The sequence below is a fragment of the Micromys minutus genome, assembly GCF_963924665.1.
Source record: "Micromys minutus genome assembly, chromosome: 4".
NCBI lineage: Eukaryota > Metazoa > Chordata > Mammalia > Rodentia > Muridae > Micromys > Micromys minutus.
In genome coordinates, this window is record NC_137973.1 from 52,718,095 (window position 1) to 52,740,814 (window position 22,720).

The window sequence follows — 22,720 nt, forward strand, 5'->3', positions numbered from 1 at the left end:
AACAAAAACTTTCCTAAACTTCATTCCTCATATAAAAATTAACTCAAAATGGGTAATGAAATTAACTAAAACTAAAAGTGCTAGAAAAGAGGCCATTTTCAAAATCAAGCCCCACAAATCACTTAGATGAGACAGTAAATTAGACCTCATCAAAATGATGGATCTGCACTATTAAAGATTCTATGGAGGGATGGAAAGACACACCTCAGATGTGTTGTTCTATTTGGGAAGTGAAAGGGACAGGATAGGAGGGAAATGCAAGGAAAATAAACAGTCGAATTGGTTATGACTAAATTACAAACTTTTACAACCTCAGTCACACCTGAGTCTGTTTTGTTCTCACACTTATGAGAGGTGTAATATATAATCTTCTGCTGTTTATTAAGAAAAAACAATACTTTCTGATCTTTCTTGGTTTATGGGAATGCTAGCCTTTGGGGAAAAATATATCTAAACTTGTATAAACTTTTGAATAGCTTTGTTAAGTCCTTTGCCCAGTTCCTTCCTTCCTTTTTGGAGTCAGAGGAAAGGCAATTGAGTCAGTAATGACCTATCAATACACTATGCATCAATGAATCACTAGCTTCCACTCTCTGGCTACTAGAACCTGAAAGTAACAGCTTCTAAAGTTTAAAGCAGATATTGGGAATAATCTATCCTATACCCTGTACCAATTCATAATTAAAACAATTAAATACATGCAAATGCTATATCTACCAACTGTATTTGTTAGCCAAAAAAAAAAAAAAAAAAAAACAAAAAAAAACCAAAAACCAAACAGAAATTTATAGTTCTAAACTGCCTTAAGGATAGGCTGAGTTATTACAGAATGTGCCCAACGTTCTGGGTTTAGTCTCCAGTACTGTTCCCAGCCTCCAAAGTAAAAGACCAGTATTGTTTTTCACACATCTATGACAGGGTAAAGGTCTAGTTTACCGAGGGGAGAACATCTAGGCTTTTGCTAACTCCTGAAAAAGAACTATGTGAAAGCAGGGCAATCTTTATAACCCCTCACGCTGATGAATACACTAAGGCAGTAGTCACTACTGAACACTAACCCATTAACAGAAAACTAGAATGCAGGCTTCATGCTACCATATTAACTCACAATCACTCTCCAGCATAACTAAGTCAGAAATCATGGAGGAACCAGATGTTACATGTCTTCTTCAGAGATGTAGTTAAGCCCAAAGACAGTGAAGAGAGGAAGAAATTATGATACTACAGGAAAACAATCTGAGCAATGTAACACTAGCAACTTTCTAAAAGCTTAATTTAACACTTTTTTTAATCATATCAAAACTAAAGTTGGAGCAGAGAAGAGGGATTATCATAGTATAAAAAGAAATTGTGCAGATAGGTAACAACCACCACCACCATTCTCTCTCAGAATCTTGTTCTGCACAAGGTTGCCTTAAAAAATAAACAAAAATCACTGTTTTTGTTTTTAATACAGGGACTGGCACAGGAGCCTGAGTTACATAGTGAGATTCTACCTAAAAGACCAAACATAAATAAATACCTTTTAATAATAATAAATTTTGATGCAGGTTAGATATTTGGGCACATTAAGAAACTGCTGCCTAGCAGCCAGGAACAAAGACATATACATACACCAACAATCAGACAATAAATATGCAGAGGCAGAGACCTTGGAACAGTCAGCCCCAAAGGGTATGTCTCAATCAAATCCCCCACCTCTGGGCTCAGAAAACTCAACAGAAAATGATGTGGAAAGAGTTTAAAAGCCAGAGGGGAAGAAGAATACCAAGGACACAGAATCTCTAAATCAATAGATCAATGCTCAGAGACTAGGCAGCATGCATAGCGTCTGCACCAGACAGGTTCCTAGAGCTGAAAGCAGAAATGGACATACGCTTCATCCCTAACCCAGAAGCAATCTCCAATTGATAACCTCTGGCAAATTAAAATTAGGTTTCTTCAAGGGAGTCTCACTGAAAAAAACAAAAACAAAAACAAAAAAAAAAACCCTACTCTTTTAGGAGGTCTCATGATCAGCAGTAGATGGCCAATAGAAAATGAACTGTCTTTAAAAGGTCATGGTCTTTTCCTCCTCCTTTTAATGTTTATTTTTACATTTTTTAAATTTACTTTTCTTTCATTACATTACATAGCCTTTGTAGTGTAATCAGTTTGGTATTTTTATGGGATTCCTGAGTATATGAATGAGTAAGTTTCTGTGTCTATATCTGTTTCTTATGCCTTTTCTTGGATTTTTCTTTGTCAATTTTGTCCTATGCTGATGTTATAGCTTTTATCTTGTTTTATTTTAGAATTATCATTTAGAAGCCTTTGGTTTTCTACTGAGACATAAAAAAGGGAGTGAATTTGATTAGAGGAGGGTGAAAAGGAACTGGGAGGAGAAGGAGGGAAAACCTTCTCAGGATATATTATCTCAGGGAAAACCTGTTTTCAATAAAAGAAAAAATAAATTTAAAAAAGAGGCAGAAACAAAGTCTACTGCCTGGTTTGGCGACATAGGAAGGCTTGGAATCCTAGCATGCAGGAGGCTGAAGAACAAAACATTGAGTTTGAGGGCAGTCTGTTCAACACAGCAATTTGCAAGACGAGACTAAACCTGGACTACATAGTGGCACTTCTTTCTATTGAATTAATCAGAAATTCTTGATGTGGTAGATAAATTATGGTTTGGAAAGAAAATCTGGGAATACTGTGGTGATAGTTAAGATGTGACTTTGATTTAAAACACAACAGGAAAAAAAAAGTAAATCCACGATTATCACTACTGATCTTATTACAGGAATGTGGGATTCATTCTAAGACATGTAAAACTGACATATAAATGCAAATTGTAAAATATTACCGTGTGAATGACTCATTCAAAACCAACCAAAAAAAAGCCTTCCAAATTTTGAAATAAACTTAATTTTAGGATTACTCATAAAAGCGAGAAACACAATAAACCTAGCTTAAAAATAAAGTAACATCTTATCAGAATTACACCAACTAAATTATGACATGAATTAAAAATATTAAAATACTGTGGAATGGTTATATGTCTTTACATGAGGACATAGTGAATAACTACTAAAACTCTAAAATGTAGTATAAAAAATTCCAATAGTTAATTTTCAACTCTTGCTTCACTAAAATGTTTTGGGATATATAAAAATATATGAACCCCACAGCCACTGATTTTCAGTGGTGATTTCAATAGCCAACACATTTGGAAAAGCTCCATTAGACAAGGAGTACAAATTAACCTTCATGAAAAATGTTTTTATCTCCTCATAATCAATTGCTAAACTTCTGCTAATACTGTTAATCTACGAATAGGTGTTATTTTATTCAAACTATTTTTGATAAATTAGTTGCTTTAATATTTTTAAGTGGCAACATAATCATGAAAAATCATTTCTAGCAATTTTCTAAGGCTATCTACTTCTCAATATATTTACCTTGACAAAAATTACCATAATGCCTCGATTTACAGTCAATAACTGGGACCACTTTGTTCTCTGAAAGAGGTAAGTGAATAAAGAGACTGCCAAGATTATGATTATATTTAGATGTTACATTTCTAAATATCTACAAAGTACTATGTTTTCCTTCTCTGAATAAACTACATTTTCCAAAACAGTGATTCCTATGAAGAGAGATAGGGAAACAAGGTATAAGTGATAGTTTAAAAATAATTAGTGTTTAAAATAAAACCTTTTTTAAAATAAGGAATTCATGGAAGCAGCTAAATATGGAGAGTGAAGTGAACCCACACATATTTGAGAATACTCAGGTGGACAGTCTTCCCAGTAAAGGGTACTGCAGCAATTATTTCAGTACTTCTGCATCAGAAACAATGACCAAAAAGGAATCTCACCACTAGTACTTTGGTTGTACTGTGAAGTCACCTGATAAAATATCCTAAGAGGCAAAAAATAAAGAAAAGACAGTTATCATTTTATAGTGGCGACATCACTACTGGAACATTAGATGTCCCTGGAAAATGTTTGGAAATAACTTTTCAGAAACAAGCACTGAGCTGGACTTAAACATAGGCTTAGATTCTCAGTACTCCAAAACTGCAATAGGTGTTAAGGCAAGATCAACACCTTAATTTTAAAATACATAAAATTAAAATAAAAGTGAGAATAGTTATTAAAAATACTTTTCTGAAAGGTAACAAACCTAAAACAAGTTGAAGATTTAGCATGTACCCTAGACAAACATAAGTCTCTAGTAAGTCCTTTGTAAGAACTACGTAACACACCAGCTGAAAGATTCCAGACAACTGAAAAATTATAACACGTATTTTAAAACTGCAACATAGTTTATAATTAATGGTACATTCCGGTAGTAATTCAACGTGTTTTGAGAAAAAGAAACAAGGCCAATATTAAAAAAAAAAAACAAAAAACAAAACAAAAATAAAAAAACAGTGGTTTCAGCACTATAACGTTGAGGCAGACTGGGAAAACAAATTTCCTGCAGCTCTTTCTACACAGTGGCATTGTCTCATCCAGGAAAGGTGGGCTGACGACAAAGATACAGCTTTCTACACCATTCATGGTATTTCAAATTAATACTTATCTTCCAGGAAGAAACTTGTTAAACTATCAATAATCTTTACTATTTTTATTCAATAGTTCTAGGAGTATAATCTTAGAAAATAATTTAAGGTAAAATTTATTGAAAATACTTATGTCGACTTTCAAAGATTCAATGTATTAAAGCAGAAAAAAACAAAACAAAAATAACCAGTGAAGATATATCCATTATAAGTTACTAAATTATCACTCCTACTTAAAAGTTCTAAATTAACTGTTGTTTTGTTCTTTATTTTAATCTTCTTTTACAGTCCAGACATTATCCCCCTCCCAGTCCACCCCTGACTATTCCACATCCTGTACCTCCTCTCCCTCCTCCCCTTAAGAGGTTGCTCCCACCACCCCCCCCCCCACCAGACCTCTCTACTCTCAGGGCCTCTAGTCTCTTTAAGGGTTAGGTGCATCTTCTTTGACTGGGTCCAGACCCAGCAGTCCTCTGCTGTATATGTGTCAGGGGACTCTTGTGGCTCAGTGTCTGAAATATCTCAGTCCTGTTCCCCTTATCCAATACCATTTTATTTATTTAAAAAAAAAAAGTCAAAACTTTAACTGGTTTGTATGAATGTTTTTCTTGTAAATACCATAACTTACAATCTATATTATTGGAGTTTGAAAAGTTAAACTTTCAAAATCATTTGAGGACAGTTAAAGTAAAAAGTCCACTTATGAATGTAGAACAATTAAAACAAGTAAAAGATGATAGAATTTACAAAAAGCAAGCTTAACTTGTCAAATTTAACCCAGAACTTAGCAATCAGGTTGACTACTGATCTCCAAGGACACTCCACCTCTTCCTGCCCCCTTCTCTACTCCCCACCCTGGGGTTAAAATGGCAGCTATTATGCATGCTTTTTACAGGTACTTGAGATTAAAACTTAGTAGCTTGTGCCAGCAGAGCAAGCACGTAAAAACTGAGCCATGTCCAGTTTCATGCTATGAAAGATTTTTTTCTTTATATTTTCTCACCAAAGCCTTAAGATCACAACAAAGAGTTATTCATTTCCCCCAGAAAATTCCAAATGACCTTAAAAATAAAAGCCTCTACTTAGGATCCAAACAGTATTCTAATGGCACTTTCTTTTTAGTATTTTCCCAATAACTTTTTTTAAAGAAGTGAAACATGATTGTTTAATTTTCTAGATTAGAAAATTTTTGCTACTTTGCTACTACCCGCTTTGTCTGGCTATTTAAGATTTCACTAACATACCTGCGAAGTGTTTAGAATGCCTAAAAAGCAGAAGCTAAAATTATAGACAGTCTTTACACTTTTTGTACAAGTTCTGTCTAATAAAGAGTTAATAGCCTATCACTTATTATCATCTCAGTCTTGGCACTGTCATTAAAAACTGAACTATGAATCAACTAAGGCTTCAAACATACCTACACTGCAAATCAAATTTTGTCAGGAACACCACTAATAGAAATCATCTAAAGCATTTACCCTAAAGCACCTATGTACTAATTTTAGTCACAACAGCAGTGCTTGGTGCTAGAGACAGCAAATGCTAGAATAAAGGGGTCATCAGTTTTGTATGACCTCCTTAAAATTAACTGCAAATAACTGATCTTGAACATTAGACTCATTTCACATACGCACCAATCATTTTATACATATAACAGTGAACATAGTTCTTATACATTCCTAATAAGTATCTTCAACACTCATCTCTTTTTTTAAATGATGGAGATGAACTAAAATCTTAAGAGCTACTTCTTCCTTTCTCAACCATCAATCTTGGATTCTATCTAATCATCTTGATTTAAAGATAATATTCCTTGGGGATAGAGATGGCTCTATATTCATGAGCACTTACTCGCCAGGTGAAGACATGGGCTCAGTTCTCAGAATTTACACAGCAGCTAGCATCACATCTGTCTGTAACCTTCAGTTCCAGAGAACTGGACGCCCTCCTCTGCCCTTCAGATGCATTGTATACATGTGGTATGCAAACATACACACAGAGACATCCACACATAAATAAAAATAGTATTTCAAATGCAAAGTAAAATTTCAAAACACAACAAATTCAAGAAAAGTATTAAAATTTGACACTATCAGTTTGCTTATTCTAACTTACATTTTCCTCTAATCTTCAGTCAACCAACTTCACACACACACACAAACACACAAACACACACACACACACACACACACACACACACACACATCTCCAAGTCCAAAGGAAGAGCAATATGCCACGTTAAAGAAAAATTCTCAAGTGTAACTGTAACATTTATGGTACACATCATTTTCTAAAAACTTCCCCGCACCCATAGACTCTAGTTTTTATCTTTGTTAATACTTTGTTATTTCTGCATACTGCTAAAGCAATCAAATTAACCCTAACAAGAACACATAAAAACCTCTCGTTTAGACAAGACATCAAATCTGAAGCATACATATTTTAGTAACCTTTTTTTCATTCCGGTTTTTCTTCATTTATTTTAGGGGAGTTGTATATGGAAAAGCGAGGTGGATGAAAAAGGAGTAAACGGGAGATACTTTTAAATTCAGGAAGTTAAGGGCTTCCTTGTAATGGAATTAATATAGCACTCTGAATACACAAGAACAAAACTCATAAAATATGAACATCATCTGTTAAGGTGTGAAATCCAAGTTAATTATACTTACAGTAGTTTAACAGGCACTTTCCCGTGAGCAATGGAGGAAAGGTGGTACAGACAGTAAAATTCATACCTAAAAGGGACGTCTCCTTGGCAAACGCTGCAGCAATAGCTGGGTCTAATGCAGGCTGGCCGTCTCCAGATGGAAGATCAGGTCGTGTATAATCCCTACTTTTATCATTGTTGTATTTTACATTCAAATTCACAAGTTTGGAAAAATCAATCCTTAGGGTACAGCAAGCATTATAAATATTTTGACCATCTAGGGCCTGTAAAAGTGAATAAAATATATCAGCCATCATAAACTTGGAAAACAGCAAAAAAGGATTAAAATTTCATACAGTAAGCCATGCTACTTCTGTTCTAGATGTGTTAGTTCCTACCAATTACTGCCTTCACTAAATAGGAAATGCTAATTAACTCTAAAGTACAACCATTTCATCATCAATGGAACACGTTTAAGTAAAATAAAAAACTGTAAACAGTCTAAAAAAATAAAACTGATAACAGCTACACAAACAGTCAGCCCTAAAAATAACACTAAGATGAACTGACACAACTACTACTGGATACCACACTACAGAAAGTTGACTCATACAAATAAATGCAGCCCTAAAATGTTTAACAATTCCCTTGAAATGAAGTAAGAGTAAGTACTTCCTTAGGATGAGCTGCTGGACCTTAATCAGAGTATCTTGAAATTAGAAAAGTCAATGTCATTCCAGGAATGTTGGAATAGGAAGAGTGCATTCTACAGTTAAAAATCGAGACTCAGTTACATCACTGGAAGACCACTACTAATTTCAATTATCAGTGTAGCAATATAGAAATGATCCTAAAAGGTTACTGTGGGGATTAAATAAAAGATCATACATGTGAAAGTTTATCATGAATTATTGAGTACTATGATTATAACTTTTTACCTCTGTATATCAATCATTTCTAGTCCAACAAGGCATATTATATTTAAAAAAGTATAAGTGGGAACATAGCATTAGTTTTCATTAGAAGAATAAAATGTCTTGATAATGCAAAAGTAAACTTCTATAATTGTTTTAAGTATATTAAGCTTGGAATTCATTCAAACATGGAAATATTCTTACTTTCTGGAACAATAGTTCCCCTCAATATACAAAAATTTTACTGAGTTGAAAAGCAGCAAAAAATAAAAAAAAAAAATCACCATCAGAAGTTCGCAAGGCTGGTAAAAACTAACTTAAAGGCTCAAAAACAATATCACTTAAATTACATTTGGAAAAAGCAAATTATTACACACAAAAAATATACCATATAAAAGTAGACACCAAGTATATCAACTTTATCAAGAAATTAATGTAAAATAACCAGTGCTGCAAATGTCTATTAGAAGATGAGTAGCAAAACTTTACCCTTAGGTAACTAATTAAATATTATCAAGGAGTACATATCATCTCATTAGACTGGCTTGAATCACCATCACTAGGTTAATGCTAAAGGTGCTGACAGAAAATTACTCATCTACAATAGACTTTTGAAAGTGCTATTTTAATGCAATATTAAGTCAGAATGCCAAATTACTTTCAATCAAGGCACCAATTACTACAACAGCCTATAGAAATCTTTGATAGCTTCAATTTTAACCTTTAGAAAACATCTGTATGCAGGTAAAAGACACACAGCTACACACAGACTGGGAAGAGCTGGAGAAACAGTCAGTCAAATTTTATAAAATAACTGTGTGGTACAAAGAAAGAAAAAAACAGGAACCTAGTTAGTTTAAAATCTGTATGAAGGGGGAAAAATCATGTTGAAAAAATAATTCAAGGTTCATTTCAAGCTATATTTGCAATCCCCAAAAGTCGTGATACATAAGCCAGAGTCCTATGGGGGTATAACTGCCAGAAGACAATGACCTCACTAGAACACAGACTATTGCCATTAAAGCTCAAGATTATGTACAGCAAGCAAAGGCTTCTCAAATATTCCTACTTTCTAAAAGAGTTTAGACACTAAGTACAAATAATTAGAAAAGAATCGCCACAGTAAGTTAAAATGTATAAAGCACAAGTATCAAAGTGAAGGAAAGTGTCCACACAGAAGCATGATTACAACAGCACAGTGAACTATGCAGACACTGCTTCCATGTGGCACTGTTCCCATGAAAGGTGCTTTAACTGAGAGCTCATGGGCATTCTTTAGAGATGCACTAAGTTCCAAGTTCTCTGGGACATTTAATAGTAAATAAGCAGTTCAAAACTATCTGCAACATAAAACTTATAAATGTGAAATGCATATTATAAAAGCTTAAGCAAGTCCAAGCAAACTATCTACAAAGTACCATCACATTAGATTTCTCAAAACAACTGCATAAAACAGTGAATTCTTCTTAAGAAAGACTCAAGACATGATTTAAGTGCTACAGACATCTGAATTTACTGTGGTTGTTGCTTTCGTAAAAGCTAAAATGTAACCCAAGTATGCTAAAACAAAATGACTATGAAAAAGATTCTAGACAACACAGCATCATTATCTAATGTCTACAAAAAAGACATAGTTCATGGATTTCAAATAACAAAAGCAAAAGGACATTTGCTACTCACGCGTTGTTGTTATAACTTTGCTGCAGAAAATAACCTTTAAAACTGGGGTATTTACATGCTTCAATTAGTTTTACACATTCCAATGTTAAAATTACTGAGAAGCCAAGGAAAGAGTTTCTTTGCTTTGCCAGCATACTGCACAGGTTTTCTTACAAAAATATGAAGACCTTTACTTTATGAGAATTAGAATTGTTGTTACAGCTTCAGTTTATCACCTCAAATGTCAATGCTCAGCAGAGAACAAAGCAGACACCGTATCCACTCAGACTAACAGAAAACACAGTTCTCTAAAAAAAAGTTATAAAAATCTCCATTCTAATTCAAAGTACAAGGTGGACTTCTCCATGAAGAAATTTCTCAACCGGAATTTGATTAAAAAAAAAAAAAAACAAAAAAACAAAAAAACAAGCAAGTTAAGTAAAAGTGAAGAGAAAAGCAGTAGCAACCAATGAAGCAGCACACTGTGTGGCTCGAAGATCAGAGAAAGCATACCTACTAAGTATTTAGAAAAGTTTAACACAAATGAAAAAGGAGGAAGAGAGACTTTAACAAGCAAACATTTAATCTCTTAAACTATGCTAATGACTACAGACTTTATCCTAAAGACAAAAAATAGTCACTTAAGGACACTGAGGAAGTAAGTCGTATGACTAACTTGAAACAATCATGTAGTCAGAAACAAACAAGGGTAGAATGTTACTGAAAATCTTTTCTGGCTAGGCATGACCTGATATTGCACTCTTGAGTGCTTAGCACCTGTAATTACCTACACAAGAGCTGTACAAGACTAGACCTGCCAACATTCCATCAACAAGAAAGAAGAGGGTAGTGAGAATCTACAGGCACTTATGATTAGGAAGAAACATTGTCGTTAGTAGTGTAGGGACTAGTATGCTGCACCTCTGGGTGGTTTAAGTGAGAATGGCTCTCCTAGGCTCATGCTTGAATACTTGGTCCCCAATTGTTGGAAAGGATAAGAATAAGGCTTCCAATAATGTTTTCTGTAAGTAGCCTTGGTCATGATCCAACAGTAAAAAGTAACTAAGACTTTTGCTCTTGTAATAACCCCTTACATATGTTCCTAGAAAGGAATTAACAGGAGTAGTATGAGAAAAAGAATTAATTAATAAGCATGGGTGTGATTAAAATATATTATATTCGGGTATAAATGTTATAATGAAGCCTATATGTATAGTTAATAGAGAGAAAATTATACAGCATTACTTGTTTAAAAAAACATTCTATTACCATCAGGATTAAGTAAACTATGTGATTTTGTACACTGGCATAAGTTTAAAAAAAAAAAATCAGAGAAAAACTTTGAGTAACACCTGTTTAAACTCGGGTGGTAAGAGAGTTGAAGGACAAACAGGAACTCAGGAATGACTCAGAAGCAACATCTGCAAACAGGAAAGAAGGATGGAGTAATGACTGCAAGTTTTCTGGCTTGTTGATGACAATGATACTGGTATCTTGCATTATGAGACACGGGGAAGACTAGCAAACCGCAAGTTGCAATGAGAACACTCTAAGTTTGAAAGTGTAAAAATGATTGGCTAGACAAAGTTCTGAGCTAGAGAAGTTAACAAAAGCACTAAAAATAATTAAGCAAGTCTGTCAAACACAAGCAGAATGTGAAAGGGGAAAAACAACTTAAAAGAAAGGAAGAAGAAATCTAGGGAAAAGTACCAGAAACTAGGAGAGGGAAAAAAACCTTAAAGTGGGGCCAGAGGGTCAAATACTACCCACAGAATAAGCAAGGGAAAAACGGAAAATGACTGTTACCACTGCACCATTTTAATGTCCACTACTGACAGACAGCTTTAATGTAGTTTAGGCAACTATGGATGAAACCAACTTACAGTGCACAGAGAAATGTGGGAGACCAAAAGATATGAACAGCAAAAAGCTTAAGAAATCTAATTATAAATGAAAACAGAAGCAAGAATGGATAGATGGAAAGACATGTACAGCAGCAGAACTGATGTAAATTCACTAGAAGTTTGCACATATGTGAAATCCTGGTGATAAGCAGTAAGAATGGAAAAATAAGTCAAAGTAGGTAAGACAATTATGCCATTATTACTAACAAAGCCTAAGGAAGAAAGCAAAGAATGAATTTATGGATCTGTTCTTTACTGATGCTCAAGGGTGATGAAGCATATATACCTTCTTTAAGAAAGGCATATATACCTAAACACAATGATAAGGATTAGATTTTGCTAGAGACTACTAAAATTCTCATCTGACTTAAAAAAATTAACAGATAAAAGTGAGGAAAGACCCTAAGTAAAGCTTCATCCCCAACTCTGTGTAAAACAGAATACTGCTGACTAAAAAGGGACATGAAGAGATTTTCCCAGGAGGATGACACTCATAAAATGTAAAACATTTATCAATTGTCAGAGGATAGGATACTATGTAATATTCTCTAGGTACACCCTTGATAAAGATACAAAGAATGAAGACTGCTATGGTCATCAAAAGGTTTCCACAGTAGTCTACATAACAAGAAACTAGGATGAGGAAGCATTGAAAGTGAATACTGTTTCCTTCACTAAAAGGTTCAGCTACTGGAATGTGTACTTAAAAAAGTATATGCCTCTTAAAATTATCACTTTAGACTTCTATATAGAAAACTTCATTGAGCATATGTAAATAGTCACAAACACATATAGTCAGATGCTTAAATACATACACACAAATATATAAAACAATGTGCTACTTTATCATATTATTAAATGAAAACTATTATTTCAGACAAGATACATTAACTACTTTTTCTGTAACAAATGAAACAAATTCTAAACAATCTCCAGTTCTCTGATCCTTTGTCAATACTTTCCTCTGGATCAAGCAGGTAAGATGCACAGACACAATCCAACAAATACATAAAATGCACATAAAAAAGGTGCACCATTTACAACTACATTTGACATAGTGGAAAATTTTATTATCAATAGTATAATCTCATACCACATTAATATCAAAACTTTACAAATACAGGAGGCAAGGCATGAGAAGAATAAGTGTTTTAGGCAAAAGAGAATTCTAATAGTGGACTGCTGTTTGCAAAGGACAGCATAGTAAAATAGATTATATAACCTGACAACAAGTAGGTTAAGACTGAAATACCTGAAAAATTGGTAATGTAACTCTTAAATCTTAACATTTGTTTTATATAAGCAAAGTGGAGAGATTCGGTATTACAATCATGCCATCATCATTAACAGAGCTGTTTTACTATTGGAAGCATGTTTACTGGCCAAATCTGATACTGTAGGTCAAAGGAAATGAAATAATAAAGAACGGGTCCAACTTTCAGATGGGCAATCTTGACCTGGAGAAATCAATGAAATACTAGAGAACAAGATTAGTAGAAAATAAATGAATCAAAAGCAGAAAATTAGGGAAGACTAGGATAAAAATTGACTTAATAGTTTCATATAGCATTGCTTAATATTAATTCTTAATGATTTACTAATGAAATAACATGGCAAAAAGTTAAACAGTAAAAACAGACTTGAATAAACAAAAAGCTTTAGGAATTAAGAAGCAAAGGAGTTTATGAATTCAACAGCATCATGACAAAGGGGTAATTTATATTTCTTTATGGTTTTTTACCATACATATCTAAAATTTAGCTTTAAAAAAGGTATGACCAAAAAGCAAACTAAAACAAACAAAAAAAAAACCATAAAAACTCCCACAAAACCTGTAAGACACAATGTAACCAGAGCTGACCAGAATACTGAAGTATGTAACCCAAATTACCTTGAACGGTTACTCTGAAACTGCTACCAAAAAGTGCATCAAACTGTGTGCATGCACAACACAATCCCACTGTCTTATCAAGATCAAAGAGTTTATAAGCAAATTGAATATGTAACACAAGACTATGTTATGGCTGACTATAGCTATAGCTGTTCTTAAAAATGAGTTGTTAAGTTAAAGTAATACCCCAATGAATGAAAAAACACATAGTTATCTCAAGATACCCAAACTTACTAGCTTTGCTTGTTGAGCATTTACTGGATCACCATACTGGAGCAAAGCCTGGAACTGGTTGTTTTTTGTAAATGTGATTATCTTTAATACAGCACCAAACTTAGAAAATATCTGTGAAAACATTCAAATCAAGGCATTATTACCTACTATATTATTTCATCAAGTGTAAGCAACTATGCAAAGCACATTACACTTACTTGGTGAAGGACATCAAGTGTTACAGGGTAGTACATATTGTCAATAATTATTCTAAGTACTGGACTCTGGGCTGGAGTCACCGCACTCTCACTGACTGTGGTGCCACTAAGAGGTGTATTTGCTGTCTGGACAGCTGTCACAGCTTGAAGAACTACTTGAGCACGCTGAAATTGACAGACAAGTAGTTTAGTAACACACCCATTATTTCTACTCACAACTGTTAGATGTTTCACTCTTTGTAGTTCAAGTATTCCACTACATTTGTTTCAGAACAGTTACCTATGCATTGGCACCAATGCTGATACAAATATGCGATGCCATTTATTCTGAAAGAATATGATATAGTTGTATACATGTCTACAACCAGAAACTGTTCAATGAGAAACTTACAGAATAAAAAACCTTTAATTTCATATATTATTCACTCTATGAAACAGGTACACTGCAGGAAATGAACTACCAATGATGTTTCACAAAAAATATCAGTAAGTTTATTTTTTAATATAATTTAAATTTTAACAAATGAACACAGGAGATTAAAAAAATTTTTATACTATTACTATAAAATCTGATCAAAATTGATATGGTCTTTGGTTTAACTCTCAGGAACATTTTCAGATATACTGTGAAAGATAGTTTCAGTGTATTTTATGGTTGATAATACACCATCAATCCTGAAAAATGCATCATTACTTAAATTTCAAATTATCTTAATGTTTTAACAAATCTTTATTGGTAGATAAATATAAATACAGTTAAGTCCTAAAAGAAAAGAAAAACACAAGAGAATTAATATGTTTATGAGAATAAATCAGGGATCACACAACCTAAAACTCAAAAAGTCAAACACACACATGTGGGTTGATGTTACGGTGATAGACACATGACTGGACAATGGAGAGGTAGGCGGGGAAAGAGGCTTGAGAAGCTGAAGAGGGGCGAGGAGGAGGAAACTGATGGAAGAGAAGATGGAGGCAGATGTGTATGTTCCTCTTGGTGCATCTCTAGTTTGATGAAGTTATGATTATTTCTAGGGGTTTCTATGGATCTAATTTATCTTTTCTGGATAGGCAGTTTTTACCTTTGCTGGTTGTGAGTTTATTGTGTAGAGGGTTTGTGAATTGAAAATTTGATATATAAATTTGTTTGATAAAATAATAGATGTGAGTAATGTTTGTACTAGGTGGTGGAGGAAAGGAACACGCTGGGCAGCCATATCCACCCGGGACTGAAGCAACAGGGGCGTGAGCAGAAGCAACAGAATTGAACCCTGCCTGAGTTCTTAGAGGCAGCATAAAGCCACCAAGTCCCTCGCAGTGCCAGATGGTCTCACGGGAGCTGGTAACAGTGTGGAAATAAAAGGTTTCCACTTTTTAATACTTACTGCAACACACATCTAAATAAACACCATTTACATGCTAATGAACAATACAAACTATACATGTATACATCACAAAAACCTCAAATGAAACTCTGCATTTTAAGACAATAACTACTTGATATTTTAATATTACTGTGGAAAATAAAAAGACTTTAAGAGCAACATTTCACTACAGATATTTATCTAAATGACAGCATTAAATACCGTAACTAACACCTGTTACAAATTCAAATGTCTTTTAAAACTAGAAACCATAAGGTAACTGCATAAAATTCAGTAAATACAAAAGGTGAAGTCACCTAAGTCTCCTTTCCTGTGCTTGTAAATGATTAAAAATGGAACAAATACTAAACATTAGGCTGAAAATTATTTTTATCAAATTCCAGAAACAAGCCAAAAAAAAAAAAAATGAAAATACACAGCAACCTGAAATTTATACTGGCAACAATGACAACCAAACAACAACAACAGGAATCAGAGCAGCAACTGGAAGGTTCATAAAACAGGGAAACAGGAAGCACAGATCCAGATTAACGAAAAGTCTAGATAATGAACAAGAAACTCAATTCTTGCCTGACTCATCACCCCAAAACTAAAACCAATAATCCCTTAAAAGAATCAAAAGTCCTAAAAGTCACATCCGTTAGCTCAGATTAGATGCCTCTTTGGCATTTGTGGGTTGACAGAGAAGACAAACTTGGCATCCAATTCCTTATTACTTCAATTTAGGGGGAATTACGTGGGTCTAAAGAGAATTCTAACGGTGCATTCTAACCGTGCATTCTCAATTGTGAATAAAACAGAGGAGCACGAAGGGAGAGTGAGAACAAGACAAATGCAAAGAAGATATATCATTCAAAATCTGCTATGTTATTTTAAAAATAAAATTGTACTTAGAATCTTCGAAAAACTGCAAAGTTATTTCTTTGCCCAGTTATAAGGTAAAAACAGACAAAACAGTCTGAAGGGTTTTTGAAAACTAAAAACATTACTTAATTTGAACATTCCTTCTATAATAAGATAAGTAATTTATTGCCTAGCCACTTTGAAGTTCATTATTCCAAAGTTCCCTCTATATAGGACTTTTTCCAGTTTAAAATAATAATATAGCTTTGTTCTCCTTATGTATTTCTTTCTTTTGAATCTCGGAAGATGAAAGGCATAGCTCAGTGATGGAGTGTTCAACTAACATGTTCAAGGCCTTGGATTTGATCCATCCACAGCACTACATAGAATGATGGTCGTACTGAAGCAAATATACAAACATTGTTGAAGAAAATGAAGGTTCTTAGACCATTGCAGCAACTTAACATATTTTGGTCTAAAAGCATTCCTACATTATTTTAACATTAATTTTAAATATTATCTGTATATTTCAAAAGCCAACATTCACATGTTCTTCAGCCTTAGATTAACATGCCATTAGAAAAGAAAAATAAAAAAATCAAAGCCTGGGATTTCCTATGTTTAAGTGGCAGAACAGTGCAGTTTATACTAACAAGTTCCATCTCCCCAATGGTATCTCCAAGCTCTCCACCCCACACGGTTCCTCGATCTAGCTGTGACTACAGACACTCCCACTAGTGTTTGTTTGTTCATGTTACTGCTTGATACACAAACCAAATAAACCCAGAGACTCAAAATGTTCTGTTAACCCTCAAGCCCCAATTTACTTTAAACTTGCAAGAAACAGTAATCTCTGACGTGTTTAAAAGAACAGTGAAACTAATCTAATTCTAATTTAGATCAGAAAAATGAGTATCACAAAGCCATCTATTTTTTGTAAATGAATATACATACACACTAAAATATTTTAAAGGTAACAAAAACATATAAAAATTATTTTCTATTAATATATACTCTATTAGTCCTAAGATGTTATCAGTCATTATTTACATACATAGAAACACTCACTTGGTTTAATGTATTATCTGTCTTTAGTTCTTTGTGATTGGAGTACTGGATGTAAATTGGTTGGTTACGAAGATGAGGGGTCACAGCAGAGTAGTAATTAACCATAGTAATAGCCGCTTCCTCTGTTGCCAGCTCCAAAAATGCCTGAAAATGAGTTTTTAAAAAAAAAAAACAACAGGAATTAAATTTAAATAAAAATTACAATTTTAAACTCAAACACAAAGTTATTTGAGTAACCTAATCTACTACTAAATACTGCCTAGAATATGACCCTCATTTACATTTCAGTATTCTAATAAAAAAAAATTTAGCATCTTACTAAAGCTGGAAGAGACGGTTGCTAAGAACAGTTGTTGCTTCTCCAGAGGCCCTAAGTTCACAACTGGGGAACCATTTACAGTGGCTTACAAATGCCTTGCCTGAAACTTCAATTCCAAGAAATGTGACACCATTAACTTTTGTTGGTATTGTAACTCAAATGTACATATCCACAAACAGATATGTAATTTAAAAATAATTAAGTATATTTTTAAAAATCTCTTAACTTAAAATATATTATTAGAGTCAATTCAATTGAATTTTGTTGGTTCCACCTACAATTTACTACCAAAAAAAAAAAAAAAAAAAACCTAAGAAAATAAACATTTTCTAGCACCGAAAATTTATTATTACTATCTTTGAGGTCTCCTATAAAAAAATGACAGAAAAAAGTCAAAAGGCCAGAATAATTATAACATTAGCTATATTTTAGAGAATGTTCATTTTTATAAATTCTTCTAAATAAAATTTTTAGAAATTTTAAAACACAATGCCATGTTTAATATACCTAGGTCCCAACTGCTACTGTTAAAATTAATCCTTTAGGCGACAGACATTCTGGGGTCTTACATGCTAGCAATGCTTGTAGAACTGTACCTGGTTTTTTCCTTTCAGCATAAGGATGTTAGTCACCTTACCAAAAGGTAAACCTAAAGCAATAACTTCTGTTTCTGTTACTTCACCAGGTAACTTTCGAATGTGAAGTACACGAGAGGGTGCCCCATCCATTTTATCTTCTCCTTTAAATTTCTTACTATCATTACCGTTGGCTGAAAGATATACAGAAATAGTCTTTATAAGTCAGTAAGAAAAAAATATTGATTCCTATGAAAAGTTAAAATACCTTAAAACACAGGGGAGTAAATTTGAATTCTCAAAAAACTAAAATTAGGTTTTCAAAAGAAAGGAGAAAATCATTAAACCATCAATTAATGTTAACATAAGGCCATGTGCACAGTATATGTAGAAGAGTAGGTAATCAGCAAAAATACTAAAATTCAATTTCATGCTCAAACTGTCCAGTGTCTTAAATAACACAGGTAAATTACCATTAAATTCCTTTTACAGGTTAAAAGATACAGTAAGTTTCCCTTAGCCAAAAGAGATACATCCCAAAGCCCTCACTCTACATGCACAGCTACAATTAAGCTCTACTGAATTTTTTTCTATATGTTACATGCATATAGTAAGGCTTATATTGGACACAGGAGCTTACAAAGAATAAATAATAAAACAAACCATAATGAAGTAGAAATATACACTTTTGGATCACTAAAATAGACCAGTAGTGTCCATTTCAATAAATAAATATGCTTTCATTATAAAGTTTCACCAAAAAAGGAAAACACTGTAATTATCAGTGCCTACAGATTATATAATATCTTATACATAACTGAAAGAAGTCTCTAAATTTATCAGTTGGTCATAATGTACTAGATACTGAAGCATATTTGTTAAGACTTCAAGTTACATGAAAAATCCTTATACATGCAATATATTCATGGTTACATTTGAAAGATTAAACATTTTATAAAAGTAAAACACTTTATGATTCCATGTGAAAGTCAGAGGACAACTTTCCAGAGTCATGCCCTTCTCCCATGTGTGCCCCCCAAAACAAACACAGGTCATTAGGCTTGACAGCCAATGCCATTACCTCCTGAGCCACCTTGGAGATCCAGAAGTCTTGCCATACCATTTGTCATATATTACTCAGTCCCGAACCACTTTAAGTACAGTTTCTACCTTAAATATCCAACCAAATGAAACTTGAAAGCTATTTCTACTCCAACACTTCTCTTTTCCATCTCTAACACCAAAATCTTCATGAGTAAGGAAAGTAATCTCAGGCTGGACTCTGAAATCAGATTTCTCTAGTTTCTATGTAATTATCGTTCTCACAACTGTCTTTTCTAAAATTGTTGTTTCTTCAAAATCATTCTTAAGCTCTCCTATAATTCCATACAAATGACCTTCACATTAAAACAAAGCACTCTGGTTAAAAAATAACTGATAAAAAATAATCATCTTGAATCTATTCTTTTCTGGACCAGTCTCTAGAGACCACCCAAGAGTGACTAAGAACTTATTAACCTTCCCTTATTAGATTTCTTCCAATCATTTGTAAATTTACTGAGTTAATTTAAAACCCAAAATAGACTGTATCATGGTGAATATCCTATACATATTTGCAGACGTTTGATAGATACCCAGTAGTTTTATAAACAATAGTCACCAAGGTGACTGAGCCATTCTTCTAACTCTCTATTGTATCTTATTTGCATGGTTAATGGTTAAGCTTGTGAATTTGACTCAATTTAGAATCACCACAGAAACACACTTTGTATCCTAGGCTATATAGTAGGATGCTTCCAGAAAAGTTTAAGTGGAAAAAAACCCAGACTCTACATCCTAGAGTGCCAAAGGAATAAAGAGGGTGCAGGGGTGGCAGGGACCAACTAAAATCATTCAATGGAAAAAGGACAGCCTCTTCAACAAATGGTACTGGTCCAACTGTCAGCCAGCAGGCAGAAGAATGCAAATCAATCCACTCTTATCTCCTTGTACAAAGCTGAAGTCCGAGTGGATCAGAGACTTCCACATAAAACCAGGTACACTGAAACTCATAAAACAGAAAATGGGGAAGAGCTTACAACACATAGACACAGGGGGAATTTTCCTGAACAGAGCACCAATGAATCGACAAATGGGACCTCATGAAATTGCAAAGCTTCTGTTAGGCAAAGGACACTGTCAAAAGGACAAACATGCAACCAACAGATTGGAAATGGATCTTTACCAATCCTACATCTGATGTAGAGAGCTAATATCCAATATATACAAAGAACTCAAGAAGTTAAGACTCCAGAGAATCAAATAATCCCATTACAAATGGGGTACAGAGAAAACAAAGAATTCACAATTGAGGAATACTGAATGGCTGAGAATCACCTAAAGAAATGCTCAACATCCCTAGTCATCAGGGAAATGCAAATCAAAACACCTTGAGAGTCCATCTCACACCTGTTGGAATGGCTAAGATCAAAAACTAAGGTGCTGGTGAAGATGTGGAGAAAGAGGAATATTCTTCCATTGTTGCTGGGATTGCAGGCTGGCACAATCACTCTGGAAATCAGTCTGGCAGTTCCTCAGAAAATTGGACATAGTACTTACTACCTGAGGACCCAGCTATACCACTCTTGGGCATATACCTAAAAGAAGCTCTAATATATAACAAGAACCCAGATAACCTTCAGAGGAATGGATACAGAAATTGTGGTACATTTACATACACAGTGGAGTACTCCTCAGCTATTAGAAACAATGACTTCATCAAATTCCTAGGCAAATGGATGGAACTAGAAGCTATCATCCTGAGTGAGGTAATTCAATCACAACACAACACACACACACACACACACACACACACACACACACACACACACACATACAGTATGCACTCACTGATAAGTGGATACTAGCCCAAAAAGCTCAGAATACCCAAGAAACAATTCACAGACCTTATGAAGCTCAAATAGAAGGAAGGCCAGAATTTGGATGTCTCAGTCCTTCTTAGAAAGGAGGAAGAAAAAAAAAAAAACACTCTTCGGAGGAAATACAGGGACAAACAGTGAAGCAGGGATTGAAGAAAAGATCACTCTAGACTGCCTCACCACCAAACTCAAGCACTATTGCTGATGCCAAGGAGTGCTTTGGCAGGAGCCACATATGGTGTCCCTGCAGAGGCTCTGCCAGAGTCATACTGATACTGTTGAGGATGCTTGGAGCTAACCATTGGACTGAACATGGGGGACCCCAATGAAGGAGCTAGAGAAAGGACTGAAGGAGATCAAAGGGTCTGCAACCCATGGGAAGAACAACATTATCAGCCAACCAAACACTCCACAACTCCCATGGACTAAAACACCAACCAATGAGTATGCAAGGAGAGACTCAAGACTACAGTTGTATATGTAGGAGAGGATAGCATTGTCTGGCATCAAGGGAGAACAGGCCTTTGGTCCAGTGAAAACCCGCCCGCTTTCCCAGTGTAAGGGAATGCCAAGATGCTGAGGTGGCAGAGGGTGGTTGGGAAAGGGAAACACCTTCATGGAAGCAAGGGGAGGGGGAGGGAAGGGGATAACATTTGAAATGTAGTATCAAACTGGATACGGAGAATATCCAATAAAAAATAAATAAAAAACAAAACAAAATTTTCCCCAAACAACCACATCATCTAGTATTCCTATCAGTATTAAAGTCCTGTTGTCTACATCATCATCCCTCTTTGGTTGTGTCAATGTTCTGAATTTGGGTCATTCAAGCATCTGTACGCATAAAATGTTATGTGACCAATTTTAGTATGTGCATGTATATTCCATGAAGCCACCACCATCTAGATAAGCAAGCTCTTTATATGTGGATTCTACCTTGAATTTGTGGAAAAGTCCCTGGAGGGGATAGGAACTCTACAAGAAGACCAACCAAGTCAACTAACCTGGACTCTTGGGGGCTCCCAGAGACTAAACCACCAACCAAAGAATATACAGGTGCTAGGGCTAGGTCCCCCAGCCTCTGCACACATGCAGTAGATATACATCTTAGTTTTCAAGGGGTCCCCAATACCTGGAGCAGGGGCTTACTCTGTTGTCTGCCTGTGGACCCTGTCCCCCTAACCAGACTGTCTTAGCTGGCCTCTGTGGAATAGGATATACCTGGTCCTGCTGTAACTTCAGGTGTCAGAATGGGTTGTTACCCGGGGTGGGGGGGAACACCTCACCCTTCTCAGATGAAGGGGATAGAGAGGTAGGGGGAGCAGCCATGGAAGAGGGAGTACTGGGAGAAAAAGGGGCTGCGATGGATATGTCAAGTGAATAAATTAGTAAATAAATGGGAAAAAAAAAACATTTGATCAGTATGAGTAAAGGATGAAAATTTTTAAAAATTAAAATAAAAAACCTTGAATTTCCTACCTGCTGAATACAACAGAGTTATCTCCATTCAAATGAGATTTAATTTAACAATTAGATATCATAATATATGCATGATTTAAAAATGCACAGGAAGATGTGCATTGGCTATATGAAAATAGTACATTTTACAAGATCTGA

General features: G+C 34.6%; 1 protein-coding gene across 4 annotated transcripts in view; it reads right to left on the reverse strand.

Moving 5' to 3' along the window:
• PTBP2 (polypyrimidine tract binding protein 2) overlaps positions 1–22,720 on the reverse strand; it is a 57,057-nt gene that overhangs the window by 13,738 nt on the left and 20,599 nt on the right. For all 4 annotated transcript variants that reach the window (XM_080915929.1, XM_080915928.1, XM_080915927.1 and 1 more), the window contains exons 4-8: positions 18,207–18,379; positions 17,292–17,435; positions 13,996–14,160; positions 13,799–13,909; positions 7,285–7,480 (exon numbers count right to left, since the gene is read on the reverse strand). In XM_080915929.1, the coding sequence (XP_080772055.1) occupies positions 7,285–7,480; positions 13,799–13,909; positions 13,996–14,160; positions 17,292–17,435; positions 18,207–18,379 (789 nt within the window). The remainder of the gene's footprint in view (positions 1–7,284; positions 7,481–13,798; positions 13,910–13,995; positions 14,161–17,291; positions 17,436–18,206; positions 18,380–22,720) is intronic.